General features: G+C 44.2%; 1 protein-coding gene across 1 annotated transcript in view; it reads right to left on the bottom strand.

The window, feature by feature from the left end:
* Window positions 1-8,529: 8,529 nt before the first annotated feature.
* MACROD1 (mono-ADP ribosylhydrolase 1) overlaps window positions 8,530-21,081 on the bottom strand; it is a gene marked incomplete in the record, with an annotated part of 1,234,860 nt that continues 1,222,308 nt past the window's right edge. Inside the window, 1 exon segment of the mRNA XM_030218128.1 lies at window positions 8,530-9,484. Within this exon segment, the coding sequence (XP_030073988.1) occupies window positions 9,453-9,484 (32 nt within the window).

Raw genomic sequence — 21,081 nt, 5'->3', positions numbered from 1 at the left:
CTTCTTCAAAGAACAGTTTCAGTAAACTTATTTCTCTGCTATCTTCTTCAATAAAGACCAAAGCAAAGAATTCATTTAGGGCCTCTTTTAGGGGCAATTTTACAGAGCAGCGGTAAGCCCAACGTGAGCTTACCGCTCGCTCTTCCGGGACTACCGCTGGCCCAACATGGCTGCCAGCCGTTGTCCCGCCCCGAGTGCATGCCATTTCTGGGGGAAAAAGAAAAACCCTGGAAATAGCTTGAGCGGTGTTAACTTGGTAGCAGTGGCGTAGCTGTGTGGGGCCACGGGGGCCTGGGCTCCTGTAGATTTGGCCCTGGACCCCCCTGCCGATGACCCTCTCTACCCCCCTCCCACCGCCAACCCGCTGTCGCCGTCACCTACCTTTGCTGGCGGGGGACCCCAACCCCCGCCAGCTGAGGTCCCCAAACCCCCACCAGCCGAGGTCCTCTTCTTCCGGCGCAAGGCTTCATTCTGTTTCTGAGTCTGCAGGACGTCAGACTCAGAAACAGAACGAAGCCTTGCGCTGGAAGAAGAGGACCTCGGCTGGTGGGGGTTGGGGTCCCCCGCCAGCAAAGTTAGGCGACGGCGGGTTGTCGGCGGGAGGGGGGTCGAGAGGGTTGTCGGCGGGGGGGGGGGTGTCAAAGTTGGTGGTGGTGGTGGCGGTGGGGGGGGGGGGTTAAAATGTGCCCCTCACCTCGGGCTCTGGACCCCCCTCCCACCAAAGTCTGGCTACGCCCCTGCTTGGTAGTAATACGGCATCACCATGTGCTGCCCGGTTACTGCTGGGTTAGTGTGGGAGCCCTTATTGCCACCTCAATGGATGGCAGTAAGGGCTCCCTGTCATCACCACGTGGCCAATTTTTGTGGGTTTTATGGCTGCAGGAAAAATGGCCCCCACCGCTAGTTCAGGGCCCCTTTTCCTGCAGCTTGGTAAAAGGACCCCTTACTAAAGTGTGCTAGCGATTTCCAGCATGGCAAATGTGCCACAGCCCATTCAAAATGGAGGCCATTAGTGTTTTGACTGCATTTTAAATAAAGGGCCCTTTTACTAAAGGGTTGGTGCACAACAATCAGCTTGTAGTGCACCAGTCCGGAACTATCACCAGACTACTGCAGGAGCTGGGCAGTAGTTCCCATCCCCAGTGTGTGCCATTTCTGGTGCTACAAAAATATTTTCTATTTTTGTAGCGCCGATGCTTACACAGTGGTAATTAGGAAGGCTGCGTGCTGCATGGCTACTTCCGGAGCCCTTACCACCACCTCAATGGGTGATGGTAAGTGCTCCCCCCTGAAATGGCCATGCAGTAAGTGGTTCACTTAACGCATAGACATTTCTTTTTTTTTAAAAGAGACAGCCTTTTACCTGCTGTGGTATAAGAGGACCTCAGCGTTCATCACAAACATGCATTAACGCTAGCTCAGGCCCCCTTTTACTGCAGCTTAGTAAAAGGACCCCTTTTTCTTTTAACCTTTCCCCTCATCATCTAGTGGTCCAATTGATTCCTTCATATTCTTTTTTTTTTAATGTACTTGGAAAAAATTCTGTTATTACTATATTTCCACTATAGCAATTATTCTCAGTTCTGTTATTGTTGGCTTACATTATCAGTGATTGACATTTTCTAATTTGTTGGCAGTTATGTGCATTCATGTTTGTCTCATAAGATCCTGCTTTCCAATTTTTTTGAAATATGTAAAAAAAAACTTTAATAGCTTCTATTTAACCATGCTTGCAGTCAATGTCAACTTCTTTTTTTTTTTTTTGATGATGTAGGAAATACATTTTATCTGGGCTTCCAAAACAGTACTTTTAAACAGATAAAAAAATGGTATTTTTTTGACTGACAATTATACATATAAAAGTCAACAGAATCATTCAGTGAACTTTACACTTGCATCAACAGGAATTTGACAAACCATGTGTTTAGCATATGAATGACTTCTGAAATGATTTTTTAAAACTTGTTGCACATTCATACTAGCATAATACAGAGTTTACTGGCATTACATGGAACTATGATAAAAATGCTCACAACTTGTACCGCTGTATGATAGATATGAGCCTACTATGATATGAATATTCCTGTGTGCGTTATAACATTTGTTTGATGATTGTTGGATAATTATATGTTCTTATAAAAGTTATTCTGGAGATCCACATTATCTGTCATGCGTTTAAGGGGCAATTCTAGAACTGGGTGCCTCCATTTAGGCTTCCCTAAGGGCTTGTGGTAGGAGCTTATTCTATAAGCAACCCAAGCACCATTATAGAATATTAGTATAGCCTAGTACTGACACACCTAACATGTGGGTGCCCGCACTTACATCAACCATAGAACTGGCATAAGTGAGCACTCCTAGGTGCAGCCAAGACATTCTGTAAGTTATATACACAAGTGGGAGCCCTGCCTATGTCCTGTCCATGCTTTGTCCCTTTGTACGCCCCTTGCAAACACCTGCTATGTAAGTTAAGCAGGTATTTGCAGAACAGCACTTAGAAGTTTTGCATATATGTGCATATATGCCATTATTTTAATCATTTAAGTGTGTTAAGTGTGCACACATGAGGGTTGTCTAGTTTATAGACTTGCCCTTTTAATGTACAGTAAATATGTGACCCACTGAGTGAAAAGGTGAAACTCAATGCAGAAAAAACACAGTGTCTTGTACTTACCTCACAACACAACAAAAACAACTACTCCACCATAACCACACCATACTGCTCTCTCCCCGTTGCACAAAATCTGAAAATTCTTGGAGTTACCATTGACCGAAACCTCACACTTGATGCTCACGTGAAGAACACAACGAAAAAGATGTTCAACTCCATGTGGAAACTCAAAAGAGTAAAACCTTTCTTCTCGATATACATATTTCGTACCCTAGTACAGTCAATGGTAATAAGTCATCTGGACTACTGCAACGCACTGTACGCTGGCTGCAAAGAACAGACTCCAAACAGCCCAGAATACCGCCGCCAGACTCATATTTGGAAAAACCAAATCCGAAAGTGCAAAACCCCTAAGAGAGAAACTTCACTGGCTCCCACTCAAGGAACGCATTGCGTTCAAGATCTGCACGATTGTACACAGAATCATTCATGCAGACGCCCCGATCTACATGCTAAACCTGGAACGCCATAAGATCATCCCGCAAATTTCTCAACCTGCACTTCTCCAGCTGTAAAGGACTAAAATACAAGCTGATACACGCCACCACCTTCTCTTACATGAGCACGCAGCTGTGGAATGCATTACCTACAGCCCTGAAAACTATTGACGAAATAACCAACTTCCGCAAATCTTTGAAGACACACCTCTTCAACAAAGCCTACAAAGAGAACCCATAACCTCACAAAACTACCTCACCAATCCTTCTAATTATTAAAGTCCACCTTCCATACTATCCTGCCTAACACCTTCCTTTTCTCTTCTCTTACTTAATCTCTATACAATACTAAGTATACCTGATATCATGGAAGGACTATGTCATAACAAACTCTGTAAGCCACATTGAGCCTGCAAATAGGTGGGAAAATGTGGGATACAAGTGCAATAAATAAATAAATAAAAGGTACCAAAAGTGGGTTTACAAATATCAGAGATAAAGGCTATAAAGGTTTGGAGGCACAATGTTCATTTTTGAAAATTTTGTGTGCTATAGGGTTTGAAATAGAATGTGTGCATTGCATATTGGTGCAGCTTGTGACTGGAGGGAGATATCAGAGACAAATGGTAGCTAAAATATTTTGGTATCCACATGCAATGACTTTATGGCTAGAACAAAAGCACCTCTGAAATACCAAGGACAGTTTATTCTCATTCTGCTGGATTTCAGTGCTCAAACGCAAAGGAAGAAGAATATGTTGCCTTCTTATATAGATCAGCCTACAAAAGTGGGTGCTCATTATCGCCTGTTCTAGCCGGTATGGCTTCAGGTGATTCATAACAATCAGATCCTTCAAAGATCCCGATAAGCTGTGCCAACTTCTGGCAGGCTTGGGAACAGAGGCCACCGAGGGCCAATGAAAGAAGCCATCCACTAACGCAACCTGCTGTCTCCAAAGTCCGCAGGCCCATTCATTGTCAGGCATGAGCTTCGTGACCATATAGGAGTAGATTCAAGAAAGAGTGCCAAACGTTAGGTGTGAGTGCTAAGCGCCAATTCTGTAACGGCAATTGTGTGTAAAATTGCCATTGGAGATTAGAGTGTAAATCAGCATGCATGCGCTTAACTGTGGACACAAGCGTGTGTGCCATGTTAAAGGCTGGCGTAAATGCTCACACCTGAAGTTGGCAGTTATGCACATAAGTCATAGTATTCTGTAACTTATGCACACAACTTCAGGACACGCCCCTGACCTGCCTATGGGCCCATCCCCTTTGTAGTTGTACGCTATAGCATTTAGGTGCCAAGTTTATAGAATACGCAGGTAACTATAAATTACTGTCCATTAGTACCAATTAATGCCACTTAAGGGATATTATTGGGACATAATTAAGTGCACAACTGACACTATTCTGTAACCTGCACACCCAAAATTGCATGCTAGTCGAAAATTTGGCCACCCAGCTTTATAGAATCTGGGGGATGATGCTTTGAGGCTTGTTGTACTACTGGGTAATGTGCTGTTTACTGTCATATAATTGCTCTGTTAAAAATGGACCCTGCCTAACGTTGGAGGCCCTTTTTTACCAAAGTGGGTAAAAAGGCTGAAAAAAACGTGAGAGGGAGCACTTACCACCACCCATTGAGGTGGCGGTAAGGGCTCCTGCGCTAACCCAGCGGTAACCAGGTAGCGAGTAGTGTTGCTCGATTAGTGCCTGCGGAAATATTTTAAAAATATTTCCACTAGCGCTGGAAGTGCAGCGCACTGGGGGCGGAACTATAGCCAGCGCCCACATTGGGCTGGTGGTAGCTCCAGATTAGCGCTCGGTAAGGCTGCAGTGGGCTTACGGCTGCTTAGGGAAAGAGTCCCTTGGTTATTTAGACAGGTCTACGATCTCAGATGACGGTAGTACCCCTTTAATGGATGTGTGACTTTTATGATGGATGTTTGCTGTTCTTATCTTTTATTCTAGTTCCTTTTCAATTTTATTAGTCTATACATCATCTTGCCCTACAAGTCAGTTAAGGCGGTATAGCAAATTCTGAATAAATAAGTAAATAAATGTACTTTTAATGTGACTGGAATTGTATGGGTTTAATCTCTAAGGTTTAGTTTTTTTTTTAAATCTGTTAAGACATACCTCAGGTGTGAATTAGGTTTAATAAACCAGATGTAGCAAAGTCAAAGCCTGTCTTGTGAGGATGCCCAGAGGGACCTATACATTGTGCCTATGGGTATTGGGGATACTGTGATCCAGATGGTTGTTGTTCTTTGAGTTATTCTGTTGATGCAGTGTGGTAACATTTGCCTATTTAGATTTTGCTCACACCTTTTTTCAGTAGTAGCCCAAGGTGAGTTACATTCAGGTACACTGGATAGTTCTCTGTCCCAGGAGGGCTCACAATCTAAGTTTGTACCAGAGGCAATGGAGGGTTAAGTGACTTGCCCAAGATCACAAGGAGCAGCAGTGGGATTTGAACTGGCCACCTCTGGATTGAAAGACTGGTGCTCTAACCACTAGGCCACTCTTCCGCATATTAGACTTATGTAATTTCAATATCCTGTTAGAATATGGTTGGGATGGATGGTTGTTGTATATAGTATCTGCTACCTATTTTATTCCACATCTGCCTCCTTTGATTATTAGAATTATCATTTCTATATCATATAACGTTTTCAAGCTCTAATGAAAGTATGTAAAGATCTCTCCTTGAAATGAACAATCTGATGAAAAGGAAGAAACTTCAAACAAATCTTTATAAACAGGAGGCTAATTTGATGTTAGTGCAGGAGACCCATTAAAATTTTCATGAGTTGTTGAAGTTGGCAGATGGCAGATGCAAAGTGCTCAGATTCTCTTACCTTTTTAACATTTTTGGCAGAGATTTTGCTGGAGGACAGCTCCCTTCGACTTCTTTTGGAAGTGATTTTAATTTGGTGCTAGATTCTCGAATGGATCTTCAATCAACCACAACTCTTCATCCGGTGAAATCACATAGGGGCAGATTCAATAAATGGTGCCCAAAGTTAGGTGCCAGGATGATCTGCGCTAAGCTAGTAGCGCTCAGCGCAGAATGGCCTTGACAGAATTCTAGCATAGCACGCATTTTGGATCAAATACTATAAATGGCGCCTTAAAAATCAGCGCTGAAAAACCAGACGGTTAGCATGATTCTATAAATTACGTCTAAAATTGGCAACTATGCCTACATGCCAGCTCATCCATTTAGAGGACCTAAAACCTAAGTTAGCTGATCGGGTGTATTTCGTAATAGTGTGCACAGTTTTTTAAAACACTCACAACCCACACATTCCATACCCATGGCCATGCCCCCTTTTTCACTGCGCATTAGAATTTGCATGCACTGCATTGTAGAATACGCCTAGAAAGTTGTGTGTGTAAATTCTAATTAAAATCAATTAGTGCTGCTAATTGGTTGTTAAGTACCAATTATCAACGCCCATTGACTTGTTAATCAATTAAGTTGGGTGTGCAATTTCGCCATGTGGCCAAATTAGCGCACACAAGGCACCATGTATGGAATATGGGGGTTTGTTCGTAACTTTGGATGTAAGCATTTACACCTGCCAAAGGCTGGTGGAAATGCATGTGACCAACTAATAGCAGTTAAGTGTAGAAGTGCAGTATTCTGTAATACTGCGTCTAACATCTGGGAACACCCCTGAACTGCCCATGCCCCCTTTGGAGTCATGTGCTATGAAATTTAGGTGTGCATGTTATAGAATAAGGGTATAGGGCAGATCTGCATATAACTCCTAATTACTGCCAATTAAGTACTTTTAACACCAAGTATTGATTGTTAGTGCCAATGTAGTCAATTAGTTTGAGTGAATCTGTGATCTGCGCCCCAAATTGAGTGTCTAATTTCGGGCAACCGATAGGGAATCTGGGGGATAGAGTATTGCAGTCAATCATAGACGCTAATGGCTTAGTTGCCCTGTTGCATATTGCATCCTACAGAGAGGGGTTTTACATTTCACTCTCTTCCACACAATACCTATTCTAGAATTGACTTTTTCTTGCTGTCTAGACCATTGTTAAATGCTGTGGTCAAGGCTGACCCATCACCTTATCTGACTATGTGGTTATCTCACTGGAAGTGAAATGTTCACAGGAGCAATCTCTCCCAAGGCATTGACAATTAAACACCAGCCTATTGGAGGATGTAGAAGTTCAGTGTTAAATTAAGAAATGTATCGCTATTTCCAAGATAAAGTACAGACACCAGTCTACTGTCTTGATGGGATGCTTTTAAGGCAACCATCAGGGGCATGGTGATGGCATTTGTGATCAGTCCAAGCGAATAAGTGGAGAAAAACAACCTCTCTCAGATGGTGTCCTCAACAAGCTCTTTATTCAAAAACAGTAAGCGAAAAAGCGACCCAACATGAGTCGTGTTTCGGCCCTACCGGCCTGCATCAGGGGTCCTTTATTCAAAAATCATATAAAAAGAAATGTAGAATGAAAATAGTGGTGTGTTGGTTGACTTCATTCATGATTACCCAACATTCCTCGAACCTAACAATGTTAAGACCTTAAACACTAAATCCTAACATCACACGCACACTATGGGAGTTTTTTTTACAAAGGCATGCTAGTATTTTTAGCGTGCGCTAATGTTTAGCATGTGCTAAATGCTAGAGATGCCCATAGGAACAAATGGGCATCTCTAGCGTTTAGCACACGCTTATTTTTAAAAAAGCTTTTATTTTCAAAATACTAGCACTTCTTTGTAAAAGGCCCACTGTGTTTCTTATCCAAGAAATTCCTCATAAAAGATAGAGTGGGTACTCTCAAAATGAACTATATAGTTCTGGGAAAATGACGAAAAAACCTGCAGTAAGAGCTAAAGCCTCCTGGTGCATGGAAAGAAACTGATGCCTTTTAGACTGCCCAATAACACACATATTGGGAAAGAGCCACATACTCCCCCCCCCCCCCCCCACCCAGAAACATTTTCTTTATCAGGGTCTGAAACATAAGAGAGCAGGAATGTAGATCTAGTCAAATGATCGTTCAACTGTCCACTGAGAGCCCCTCAGAAGAAGTCCCACCTTTGATCTTCTACCCATCTTTTCTTGACAGGGCTTAATATTGGGGGGAATGACCTGGAACCCAGTTCCACCATATCTTTTCAGACTCCACAGTAGCAGGGGTCTTTTGCTGTAGCCCCTCTCTTCTGGGCCGCCTGAAAAGACTGAAACAAATAATTCATTCAGTCTCTTCACTATCCTTATCCTCCCTGAATACCTCTTTTACTCCTTGACGATCTAACAGTCCCACATGCAAACTGAATTGCATGTTGAAAGAGACATCTCCTGCTTCTTCAGGTCTTAGCTGAGAAACAAGTTTGTTCTTTGCTCCGTCCCAAAACCAAAAAAGACTTCAACACACTGTATGTGGTACTACAGCTCTCAGCAAATATGTTTATTATATTCACTCAGATAAGAATATACAAGTCACAGCATAGCTAAGCGTAGTGTAGGCTCCAAATATCTCTACACTGCATGCGGGATAAGAAGATAAGGGCATGGCAAGGCGATAAGTGATTCTCAAGTGATTATGAGCAGGCAATTAATTGGCAGGGCTGTATGTTATCATGAGGGATAGGTTGGGCCGAGCTTGCACAGAGTTGTAGCTTCTGCTGCTTTCAGAAAAATCAGAACCAGGAGTCCACAAATGCAAAGGGGCAAAAGCAGGCCAGGCTTAACCTATCCCTGATGACCTGGAAATGTAGGACCCTCAATGCACTTGTAGATTTGGTGAAGTGATTCTGCACAGTCTCCACAGACAAACACTGTCTCGACTCACCCTTACATTATACCTTTTCTAGCAAATGCAAGCCAGATAGCCCCAATTTCCCCATCCTGAAACGGTCAAAGAGCAGCACTTTCCAAACCTGTCCTAATCACCTGACAGCCAGACAGATATCCACAATAAATATGCCTGAGATAAATTGGCATATTTTCAGGCTGCAGTATCTGTTGATTTGTTTGTACTCGGTGTGGATATCCCGAGAACCAAACTGGCTGTTGGGATCTCCAGGACAGGTATGGAAAGCTGTGTTGTAAAAGAAGCCAGCTGGCACTTTGATTCCTCTCTCCTCCCCCCTCCCTCTTCTTGTGCCATCTTCCCAGCCTATGAAACATCACACTTTGCCTTGCCACTGGAGAGGAAAGGGGAGCCTGGCAGTACTGTAGGCATTGCTGGAGTCTATGCCATCATCTGTGCTTGAGGTGGGAACTGAAGGAGTGCGGAGAGGCGCTGTATACAGAACACACACATGCTGAGAGAACTGTTAGCCGCTTGCCTTCATTCTTCTCATAGCTTCGATGGCAGCACGATGGGAAGATCTGGAAATAAGAGGAAAGCAGAAGGTTGGGAAGCAGAACTTGGTATAGGGTTCCAGTGGCGTTCCTAGCCTGGCTGACACTTGGGGTGGATCGCTGATGCGCCCCCCCCCCAGTGAAACAACACCCCCCGGGTGCAGTGCAGCCCCCCCGGGTACATTTTTACCTGCTGGGGGGGGGGGGGGGGGGGGGATGCCGCGCACCTGTTAGCTCCGAGTCCACTCGTTCCCTCCCTGCTGCTCCCTCTGCCCCGGAACAGGAAGTAACAGAGGGAACAGCAGGGAGGGAACGAGTGGACTCGGAGCCAACAGGCGCGCGGCACCCCCCCAGCGGCGTGCACCCGGGGCGGACCGCCCCAACCCCCCCTTGGTATGCCACTGTAGAGTTGCTATAGTGCAATCCTGATGTCCAAGAACATGTTTGTCTATGCATATCTCCCAACTATGACAGTTTGTGCATGCATGTCTAAAGTTCACAGCAAAACACGGCTGTTCCTCTATGATGTCTATTAGAGGCCCTTTTACTAAGCTGCACAAGTGTTCATGCTCAATGTGCGCCAAAATGGAGTTACTGCCTGGCTCTTGCGGTCATTTCAATTTTGGCGTGCGTCCGATAAGCACGTCCGAAAAATAGTTTTTATTTTCGGACGCGCATCAAGTGGCATTTGACATGCGTAGGTCATTACTGCATGGTTACTGCATGAGACTTTACCGTTAGGCCAATGGCTGGTGGTAAGGTCTCAGACCAAAAATGGACGAGAGCCAATTTTGATTTTGCTGCACGTCCATTTTCCGCAAAAATTTTAAAAAAGGCCTTTTTTACAGGCGTGCTGAAAAATGGACCTGTGTGTGCCCAAAACCTGCGCCTACACTACCGCAGTTTTCAGGACATCTTAGTAAAAGGACCCCTTAATTAACTAATCAGAGTGCACGATCAAACTACTATTATTTATATATTATAGGACTGTGGATCTGGACTCTGTGGAGCAGATAAGGACCATTTATCTATACCTGCTTATTATGCTGTGATACACCTCACCCCATCTGTGGTCTCCCTCTGCCACTGAGGTCCCTCTGTGTCTGTTCCACATGCGGTTAAATTCTGCCATTATTTGGCTCCTGCAACCTTCACATTCCTTCCTTCTGCTTCATGTGATCACCCCTTGTCCTTGGTTTTTTGATGCTACAGAATATACTTCCTTCTGGTACATTACTGAAGCCTATTAGATATTTCAAAGTTTGTATCACACCTCTCCTTTCCCTTCTTTCTTTCAACAGTACATCTTTAACTCCCATGGTCTCTTTGGAGGCAAATCTACACACAGTTTAGGCACCCACTGTACATTGACTGTGAGTTTATTCTTTAAAGACAACGATCAGGGCCGGTCTTAGGCAGGGGCGACAGGGGTGGTCGCACAGGGCCTCACACTCCTAGGGGCCCCGCATCTCTGGCACATCTCTCCTCATTTCTCGGAACAACTCCCTGCTCTGTACCTTAATGTGCATCCACATTGCAGTAGAGAGCATCAGGCTGTGGCAGCGATTTTCATATCCCGTCAGCTGCCGAGCCCAGAGCCTCCTCGCTGTTGTGTCCTGCCCTCTTTTGATGTCTTTTCCTACAGGATGTAGCCGCTGTCTGCCACTCTCTACTGGAATGTGGTGGATGCACATCAAGGTACGGGGTGAGGTGGGGTTCCGAGAGCTCTAAACCTCCTTTTAAACTCTGATAAATGATGGCTTATGGTAGTGGGTGCAGGCGGGGGGAGCATAGAGGGGTGGGTGGGGGTGGGGGGTCCCACTGAACTGGTCTGCACAGGGCACCGCAATTGCTAAGACCGGCCCTGACAATGATGGAAGTAATTTTCCTTATAGAATAGTAGGAAAACGGTAACGGAATTCAAACATACGTGGGATAAACATAAAGGAATCCTGCTCAGAAGGAAGGGATCCCCAGAAGCTTAGCCGGTGGTGGGAGGCGGGGCTGGTGGTTGGGAGGCGGGGATAGTGCCGGGCAGACTTATACGGTCTGTGCCAGAGCCGGTGGTGGGAGGCGGGGCTGGTGGTTGGGAGGCGGGGATAGTGCCGGGCAGACTTATACGGTCTGTGCCAGAGCCGGTGGTGAGAGGCGGAGCAGGTGGTTGGGGGGCAGGGATAGTGCTGGGCAGACTTATTCGGTCTGTGCCCTGAAAAAGACAGGTACAAATCAAGGTAAGGTATACACAAAAAATGGCACATGTGAGTTTATCTTGTTGGGCAGACTGGATGGACCGTGCAGGTCTTTTTCTGCCGTCATCTACTATGTTAGTGTACATCAGCAGTAACGCCTGCATTTAGGAGCATCCACTTACGCCATTATCAATAGTAGATGTAAATGCGTACACCTAAATGCAGCAACTACACACATAACTTACAGTACTTTGTAAGTTATGCGCATAAGTGGCCTGTCCGTGCTGCATTTACGCACTAAGGGGTCTTTTTACTAAGATGTGCTAACAGATTTAGTGTGTGCTAAATGTTAAGAAGCCTATTTTATACCTACAACTGAACATGCATGTGACGAGAGGGAAGCATGGCAGGCAATGTAAGGAGAGTATTGCTGGAGAAATGCTTCAGTTGGCAGGGGTTGGGGACCACTGCCAGTCAAACCAGGGGCCCTAGATCCATTTGGGGGGCCCAGGCCCCCATGACCCCCCATAGCTATGCCACTGGCTCAGTCTAATACAGTAGCTGATAGAATTCAACTCCAAGGGGAGGAGGGTGGGGCAGTAAGAATATTGATCCTGTTGTCCTTGGACAACACCTGCTACAAGTGAGTAACTTCACTTTCTCCAAGGATAAGGTAACATGCTCTTTGAAAAAAAAAAGGAGAAAAAACTGATGAACAGATTAAAAAAATATACATATACTCAATATTTTACACCATTTAATAGGCCAGGAGCTGCTTCTGGCCAGTTAAATGGTACTTAACCGGCTATCTGGCAATATTCAGAGGAGATAGCCGGCTATCTCCCACTGAATATTGCCAGTTAGCGCTTAGCAAATAGCCAGTTATATCGCGCGGTATAAGCGGCTATCTGCCGATATTCAGTGCATCGCTAGCTATGTTTGGCAGCTAAATTAGGCTGCCAAAATAGCTGGAATATCTTTGGCTGGTTTAAACTTAACCGGTCAGTACTGAATATCGGCTTGGCCGGTTAAATTTAAACCAGCCAAAAAATACCTACATATTCAATGCTGGTCACCGGAAACAGCCCGGCATTGAATATCCAGGCTCCACACCAACCACAGAAGGCAGACTGGCTACCTCCTATGGTCTGAATATTGGGCTCATATACATTTTTTGGACAGCCTGGAACAGAAAACAAATAAGCTTAGGAGGGTGGAGTTGTATTCAAGACCCCAAATAAATTCAGAAGGACTGTCTGACAACACTGGCTGTTATGTTGGGAATCTTGCTGTAGACAGCAGTGAGATGTGAATGTGTGGATTGAAGATTGTGTTGTAGCTCTACAGATCTCTTTTATAGAGGCCTAGTTCCCCCTAACCCCACCCCTGTACCTTTAGAAAGAAGGAGGGAGTAGCACTCTCTCTTCCTTCCAGCACCGCCTCCAAAATGGCAGCATCTTGCCCTGCCCAGTGTGTCCTGGGATGCGCTGAGCGGGGCTTTCCTACCATATAAGGAAGTTTTCTCCTTTATATGGTAGGAAAGCCCTGCCCAGCGCATCCCAGGATGCACTGGGCAGGGTGCCACAATTTTGGAGGCAGCGCTGGAAGGAACAGAGAATGCTACTCCCTCCTCCCTTCTAAAGGTACAGGGCTCGGTTTGAGAGGCACTAGACCACCAGGGAGGGTGGGGGTGGAGGTAGAGTTGCCATAGGCGCCCGGTATAAGAGGCTTGGGGAGGCTATGCCTCCCCAGCTACAGCAGGATGGATCAGCTGTTTCTATAGAAATGCTAAATAGTAGTAGTAGTAGTTCTCCCGGGAGTCCCCCTGCTCTGGGGGGTTTAAATAGCAGCAGCTGCAGTGAAAGCCGTCTCTAGCCTTGTGTATAACCTGTTGTAATTTGATTACCTTACTGCTGGGAGAGCAGAGCAGGGGGGTTGGCTGGAGGTGTCCTGGGTTGCCAGGGAGATATTTAACTAGGATGAATTCCTGCACATGAGCACTTCATACCAAAGAGACTTGCACTGACCCCTGAAATTTTAAAAGTGCTAAAAATAAGTTTTAAAAGTATTTGCATTAAATCTAATTGCAGAATTTAGGTGCTAGGAAGTGGGATTGGTATGCCATGTACTCAAATTTGCTCAAGCCATATGCAAATTAGTCCGTTTTTGGGAGGTTCTCATTTGCATATTTATGGGTAAAAATTGTTGGAAATGTTTACAGCCTTAATGTTAGGGCATGGCTCTGATCAAAAATGTGAAGTTTGATCCAAAAACGAAGGGTTTAGCTAGTGTTTTTGACTAAAAATTCCCATTAGAGTGTCTGTATGTTAATCTGCATTCAAATAGAGCTCTCTGATTGGATGAGCAGCTCCTGTTAGAAAATCTGCCTGGGAACAGAGAGGAGAGGAGAGAATCAATGGGTGGGTGGGTGTGGATGGCTGGAGGGGGGGCAGGGGAGCAAGGACAAGAAATGAAGAAGAAAGGCAGAAAGTAAAGAAATAAATGGAAAGGAAGCCCTGGAAACGGAGTTAAGAGGACAGTTAGCAGCAGAATCAGATACTGGGCCAGTATGATCAGAAAAACAAAGTCACCAGACAACAAAGGTAGAAAAGATAATTTTATTTTCATTATAGTGTTTGGAATATGTCCACTTTGAGAATCAGGTGCTCAACATTAAATGTTTATATTTATTTACTTATGTATGGCATTTTATCCCACATTAAACATGAATTAGGATGTTTTATGGCTCTACATGAGAATTGTTATATTATGATCCTTGTTTCATATGTTGACAGTCTGCATTTTCCGTATGGGTGGTATATTGGTGTATTAGGTTCTGCCCAGTGTAATATTAATGGTACAGTAAGGCTCTGAGTGTGTTTTTGCACAAAGTTGTGCATAATGTTTTGCAGTTGAGCGATTGTGGTTAGTATATGCTTTGAGCTACCACTTTATTCTTTGACAAATGATACATATCTAATATCTAAATTTAATAAAAGGTATTAATTGTGACTTTTATTTTTATTTATTTTTTCTGTGTGTTATCAGACAAAAATGGATTTAAGTTCCACCCCTGGCCCCACCCCTAACCCCGCCCCCTTTAGCCTCCCCAAACAGTTGGGCCACCGACCGCCTATGAGAGTTGCCCACTGGACCACCAGGGACATTTTTGGTGTCGGGAGGTTAGGGGGCTAGAGGTTCCCTGGACCTCCAATCCCTCTGTGTTATTGTCTGGGTTCCTTATCCACTGGGGGGTGGGGGATCCACTAGACCCCCAGGACTGACGGTGGCTGCCCAGGTGCCTGGCTTGGACGGGGAGGGGCAGAAGAGAGAAGCCTTAACCCTAATGCCAGCTCCGAACTGGCGTAGGGTTAAGTCGGTATTCCACCCATACGATCAGAACATACTGCTCTGATCATACATGTGGAGTACCACAGAGTTCATTTAAATATCATTTAATGAGCTCTGCGGTATTCCCTGGTGTGCTCGTTGTTTGCCGCACCAGGGCCCTCTGTTCATCCCATGCTGGTAAATACAGGCACTAGTCTGGCTTTAGTGGCCTCTAGCACTCGCATTTACCTTTGATCATCGGGGCCTGGATCATTTAGCTGTAGTCCTGCAAGGCCTCAGCATTGGAATATGCATTTTCCTAGCCAGTTTGATAACGTTCTGTTAGCTACTGCAGTGCCTAGTCTGTTAGGGTCACAGGTGATGAAGGGTTGGGCCGTATAGTTATGTGTCTTTATTTGTTTCGTATAGCAAGCCAGTGCTGTTTTACAGGCTATTATTCTGCAGGGTCTGTTTGCAGTTTTTTGTGCATGAGTCCTTGGGAAGAAAGTAGAAAGTACTAGGCATTTAATGGAGTAAAATGGTAAAACCACATTTGGTAGACACATTAGGTAAAAGTTTGATTGCCTGGGCCCCTGCCCAGAACAGGATCATACCTGGCTCTTTATTTTCAACTCTAGGTGACCACACGCAGACCACTAATAAATAAATAAATATAGATCAAATGCCTTTGGGAGAGAGAACAGGGTCACACCTACAATCAGGCAGTACACCCACAACTGTCTCAACTCCTTCTGGCTCTCTGCTCCATTAATTAACTAAAGGAATGCATTACGTCATGAGGTCAGAGTCAGCAGGTATACAGTATACATGATTGGATGGTATTAGATGCTCATTGGTTGAAGATTATATTCAACTTCTATCAGAATTCTAGAAAGCAAAGGTCAGACAGCTGCTAGCTATTTTGGTAAAGGTCATTATCATTCCAGTAAAGATCATTATCATTTATAGGAATACGGAACTACCATACATTATTCCATATTACATCTGCATGCTCAGACTTCTGCATATTTCACTTTTACTTCCCTATTCCCTTCCAAACATGCATGTTCTTAGTGACACTTCACAGTATCTGAACAATGGGCTAAAGACAAATCAAAAGAAAACAAATTAACTTGAAAAAGTGCCATCAAAACATATAAAAATGAGATCAAAATTGCAAAAGCTCAATACTATAACAAAATAATCGGTGGTAATTTCCTTAATACCAAATTTATTTATTTATTTATAGCATTTATATCCCACATTTTCCCACCCACGGGCAGGCCCAATGTGGCTTACAACAGTCTGAAAAAGGCATAAATCAATCCGGCATAAATAATCAAGTACATGAAAGTAGGAGAGATCAGTGAGTAATTACAAAGAAGGGGAAGGGGTAAGGAAGTTGAGGATGTCGGTAAGATAGTTACAGTTCAGCAGTTAAATAAAACATGGAAAAGAAAATAAGATGATACCTTTTTTATTGGACATAACTTAATACATTTCTTGATTAGCTTTCGAAGGTTGCCCTTCTTCATCAGATCGGAAATAAGCAAATGTTGGTAGATGACAGTATATATGAGTGAAACATCAAAGCATTTCAGTGACAGTCTAACAGGATGGGGGTGGATAGGTGGGAGTCAGGGAGACAGGAGAGCAATACAATTTACAAGGCAATACAATTTTATGCTTTGTAATGGGCTAGAAAACCCAGATCTTGTTAAGTCCTGTCTGGTGGGTGTCAAAATATTTAATCATTTTGACTTCAAAGGTCTTACGTTCCTGTATTGTTTTAAAGTTCCCTTTCAGGATCCTTACCATGAAATCACTGGTACAGTGTTCTGGTTTTGTAAAGTGCTGTCCCAAAGGCGTGACATCTTTGTTTGTACTGGCAATTTGATAAAAAGCCTATTATCCACAAAAGAAATAACCACAACCACAGAGTCTCCACCAACAGCAGAGCAACTGGCTACTTTTTTCAAACAAAAGATAGTTAAAATCAGAGAAGGAGTCCTCAAATTAAAAGTCAACCATCAAGATATTTATGAAAAACAGTCAGACACACATACAGGAATAGCCACCAACAGAATCTGCTCTTCCTTCCAACTACCAGCCCATGACACAGTAAAACATTACCTCCTAAAATATTCAAACTCACAAGGCATACTAGATCCTTGTCCTAGTTACCTTATGAAGGAAGCAGTGTCGTAGCGAGGGCAGCTGACACCCAGGGCGGGTCGCTGCTGCGCACCCCCCCAGGTGCAGCACGGCGCACCCCCCCGGAGCGCGTACTTATGAGGGAAAGCGGCGAGGGATGGGCGGGAAGGTCGAACCGCCCCAAGTGCATGTCGCTGGGAGTTGCGTCAGCTCCACTGGTTCCCTGCTCTCTCTGCCCCGGAACAGGAAGTAACCTGTTCCGGGGCAGAGAGAGCAGGGAACCAGCGGAGCCAACACCCCCCCAGCGGCGTGCACCCGGGGTGGACCGCCCCACCGCCCCCCCTTCCTACGCCACTGGAAGCAAGCTCCTAATGTATTCATCAATCTGCTTCAGCAACATATCTCCTTCCTACTAATCCACGGCATTTTCCCTGATAATAAAGGTTCTATTATCCTAACACTAATACCAAAAAACAATTCAAACACCATAACTGATGTAACAAACTACAGACCAGTAGCTTCCATTTCTTTGATGATAAAGGTGATGGAAGGAGTAGTAGCAGCACAAACTATGGATTACTTTTCACATTTCTCCCTACTACACAAATCAAGTTTCAGACCATGCTATAGCACTGAGACTGTCCTTACTACCCTAGTATCAAATCTCAGAAAAGAAATTCGCATAGGGTCTAAGATCTTAATAATGCAATTCGATATGTTTAGCGCATTTGATGTAGTAGATCATAATATCCTACTAAACATACTAGACAACTTTGGCACAGTCCACAAATGGTTTCAAGTATTCCTGAAATCAAGATCTTACAAAGTGAAAATGAAAGGAACCTTATCCTCTCCTTGGTCATCGGACTGTGGCATCCCTCAGGGCTCTCCACTATCGCCCATTCCAGGGGCGTAGCCACGGGTGGGCCTGGACGGGCCCAGGCCCACCCACTTTCCCTCCAGGCCCGCCCCAACATCGTCGTACCAAGGCGGGGCGATCCGCCCTGCCAGCGTCGCAGCTCCGTTGAGGAGCAGACCACCCGGAACCCAACCTTAAAAGACGAATCGGACGGTGAAGCACCTCGCGATAGCTGCTCTCTCTACCCTGCTCTGCGCTGCTGCAGCTGTAAAGCGATTTGCTCGTCGGCCCTTCCTTCACCGTGTCCCGCCCTCTGATGTAACTTCCTATTTCCGCGAGGGGGGGACACGGTGAAGGAAGGGCCGACGAGCAAATCGCTTACAGCTGCAGGCAGAGCAGGGCAGACAGAGCAGCAGACGCGAGGTGCTTAAGATGGAGCATTAGCAGCAGTGGGGTGTCAGAGGGAGGGGAAGGGAAAGAGGTCAGATGCTGGAAGGAAAGGGGAAGATGGCAGAGGGGACAGGAACTGGATGGGAGGGTCAGAGTGAGAAAGGGAAGGGACATGTGCTGGTTGGAAGGAGGAAGAGAGGGGCTGAATGGGATCCTGAAAGAAAGAGTCAGAAAGAAGGGGAGGAGGAAGATTTGGAAGAGACAGTTACTGAAAGGAGAGTGGGAAGGGACAGGTGCTGGTTGGAAGGGAGAGAGCTACTGGACATGGGAGGGAGAGGAAGAAGGGACTGGAGGGAAGGGAGAGAGCTGCTGGGACATGGGAGGGAGAGGAGGAAGGGGCTGGAGAGCTGCTGGACAAGGGAAGAAGAGGAAGAAGGGACTAGAGGGGAGAGAGCTGCTGGACATGAGAGAATAGGGAGAGACAGAGGGGAGATGGATGAAAGGATACAGAGAGAAAGGGGAGAAACTAGAAGGATGTGGAGAGAGGGAGGAGACTGAACAGAAAAGGGTAGAGAGATAGACACTGGATAGAAGGAGAGGGGAGATAGAGACACTAGATGGAAGGATCAGGAGAGAGGGTAGATGAGTGGAAGGATAAGGAGAGAAAGAGGGAAGACACTGGATGGAAGGGTAGGGAGAAAAAGGAGATGCTGGATGCAAAAGAAAGAGGGGAGACACTGGAAGGATGGGGAGAGAAAGAGGGGAGCTGCTGGATGGAAAGAGGGAGAGGACAGAGTAGGGAAAGACTGGAGAAAAAGAGAAAGGGGCATGTGGAGATCAAGGGTGAGGAAAAGATGAAAAGCCATAGGTGACGAATGGACAGGAAACCCTGGCAAGAGAAAGACGAAGGAAAGCAGAATCTAGAGACTGGGAGCAACACAATGAGAAAAAGTAAATGGCCATACAACAAAGGTAAAGAAAATAATTTTATTTTTAATTTAGGATAAAATAATATGGTACCTGTGTTAATAAAGGTTCAGAGACCAATACTTCCTTCCTTAGGTCAGGAGAGGATACCATAACAGCGTTATACTGACCTGAGGCAGGAGGTTTTGGCCTCTGAAAGCTCATTGAAAAGGGTGTTAGGCTATTAAATAAATTATTTTCTGAAACCTGATGCACTGAAAAGCAGCACTTTACCCCTGTGTTACAAATGCATCTGATTAGTGTGACTACATTTTGCTGGGGAAGGGGGGTAGAGAGAAAATTTTGTGCCCACCCACTTTAGGTTCAGGCCCATCCAAAACTGGCAGTCTGGCTACGCCACTGGCCCATTCTGTTTAATGTAATGATGTCACCACTAGGCAACAGACTAGAAACAGCAGGATTCAAAACATTCATATATGCTGATGATGTTACCATATACATAACCTTCAGAAAGAACATTAACGACATCTCACAAAAGGCAAAACGTGGCTTAAATCTGATGGAAACCTGTGCCTCAGAATCCAAACTAAAGCTAAATAAAGAAAAAACTAAATTCATGGTCATTACCAACCTATTTGACCAAAACGACTACAACAGTTTCACAATTGACAACATTTCATTCCTCATTGACAATAATCTGAAAATTCTAAGTATAATTATAGACAAACATTTAACATTTGACACTCAAGTTTCCTCAGTAATCACAAAATCTTTTAGGTCTCTTTGGAAACTAAAAAGGATCAGACCCTATTTCTCATCAGAAACACTCAGACTATTGGTACAATCATTAACATTATCCCAATTCGATTATTGTAATGCCATATATGCTGGCTGTAAGGAGTACTTGTTGAAAAAACTCCAAACAGCTCAAAACACTGCAGCCAGGTTCATATATAAAATCTCTCGTTTTGAAAGTGCCTCGCCTTTATTAATCAAATTACACTGGTTTCCCATCAAAGCAAGTATTACCTTCAAATTATGTACCTTTATCTTTCAAATACTAAATGGCACAGCTCCAGGCTATATGGTACCATTAATAAACACTAAATATGAGGCAAGAAATTATCTCAGACTACACCTCCCAAATTGCAAAAATGTGATCTAGAAAGCTGTCCACTCTGCAGACTTCACTTACCTAGGAAACAAATGGTGGAACGCTTTACCACCCAAAAAAAAAAAAAATACACAGGAATAGACTAGATTCCAAAAACTCCTCAAATTGTTCCTATTCAAACAAATGCTCACAAAGAACAACCATAACTCAAACAATTATTACCTGAATTGGTTATTACTCTATTTACCATTAACTTTTTCTTTGCTTCATGTACAATTTCTCATTCATAATAGATTTTCTAAATGTTAAACATCCATAGTTATCCCGGTATGTTTATGATATTGTATTGTAAAACTGGATTCTTACAACAAATTACTTTCTTATGCATTATTCTTTGTTATGTATCCTATACTGTTTATTGTAAGCCACATTGAACTCAAACTTGTTTGGGATAATGTGGGATATAAATGTCACAAATAAATAAAAAATAATAAATTCAGCAAGTGTCAGCAAACTGTAACAATGCATCAGTCCTGCTCTGTGTTAAAATTATCTCAATTTCATATATTTAATGCTTAACTCTTGATATTCCCTTCTGAGCTAGGGGTGCTATCATTTTCATAATACATCCTTAATATCATCAAGTTCATAGGACTACCCC

This window comes from Microcaecilia unicolor, chromosome 11, assembly GCF_901765095.1.
Source record: "Microcaecilia unicolor chromosome 11, aMicUni1.1, whole genome shotgun sequence".
Taxonomy (NCBI): domain Eukaryota; kingdom Metazoa; phylum Chordata; class Amphibia; order Gymnophiona; family Siphonopidae; genus Microcaecilia; species Microcaecilia unicolor.
Note: the sequence above shows the minus strand (reverse complement) of the source record. Positions and strands in the feature narration are given on the sequence as shown.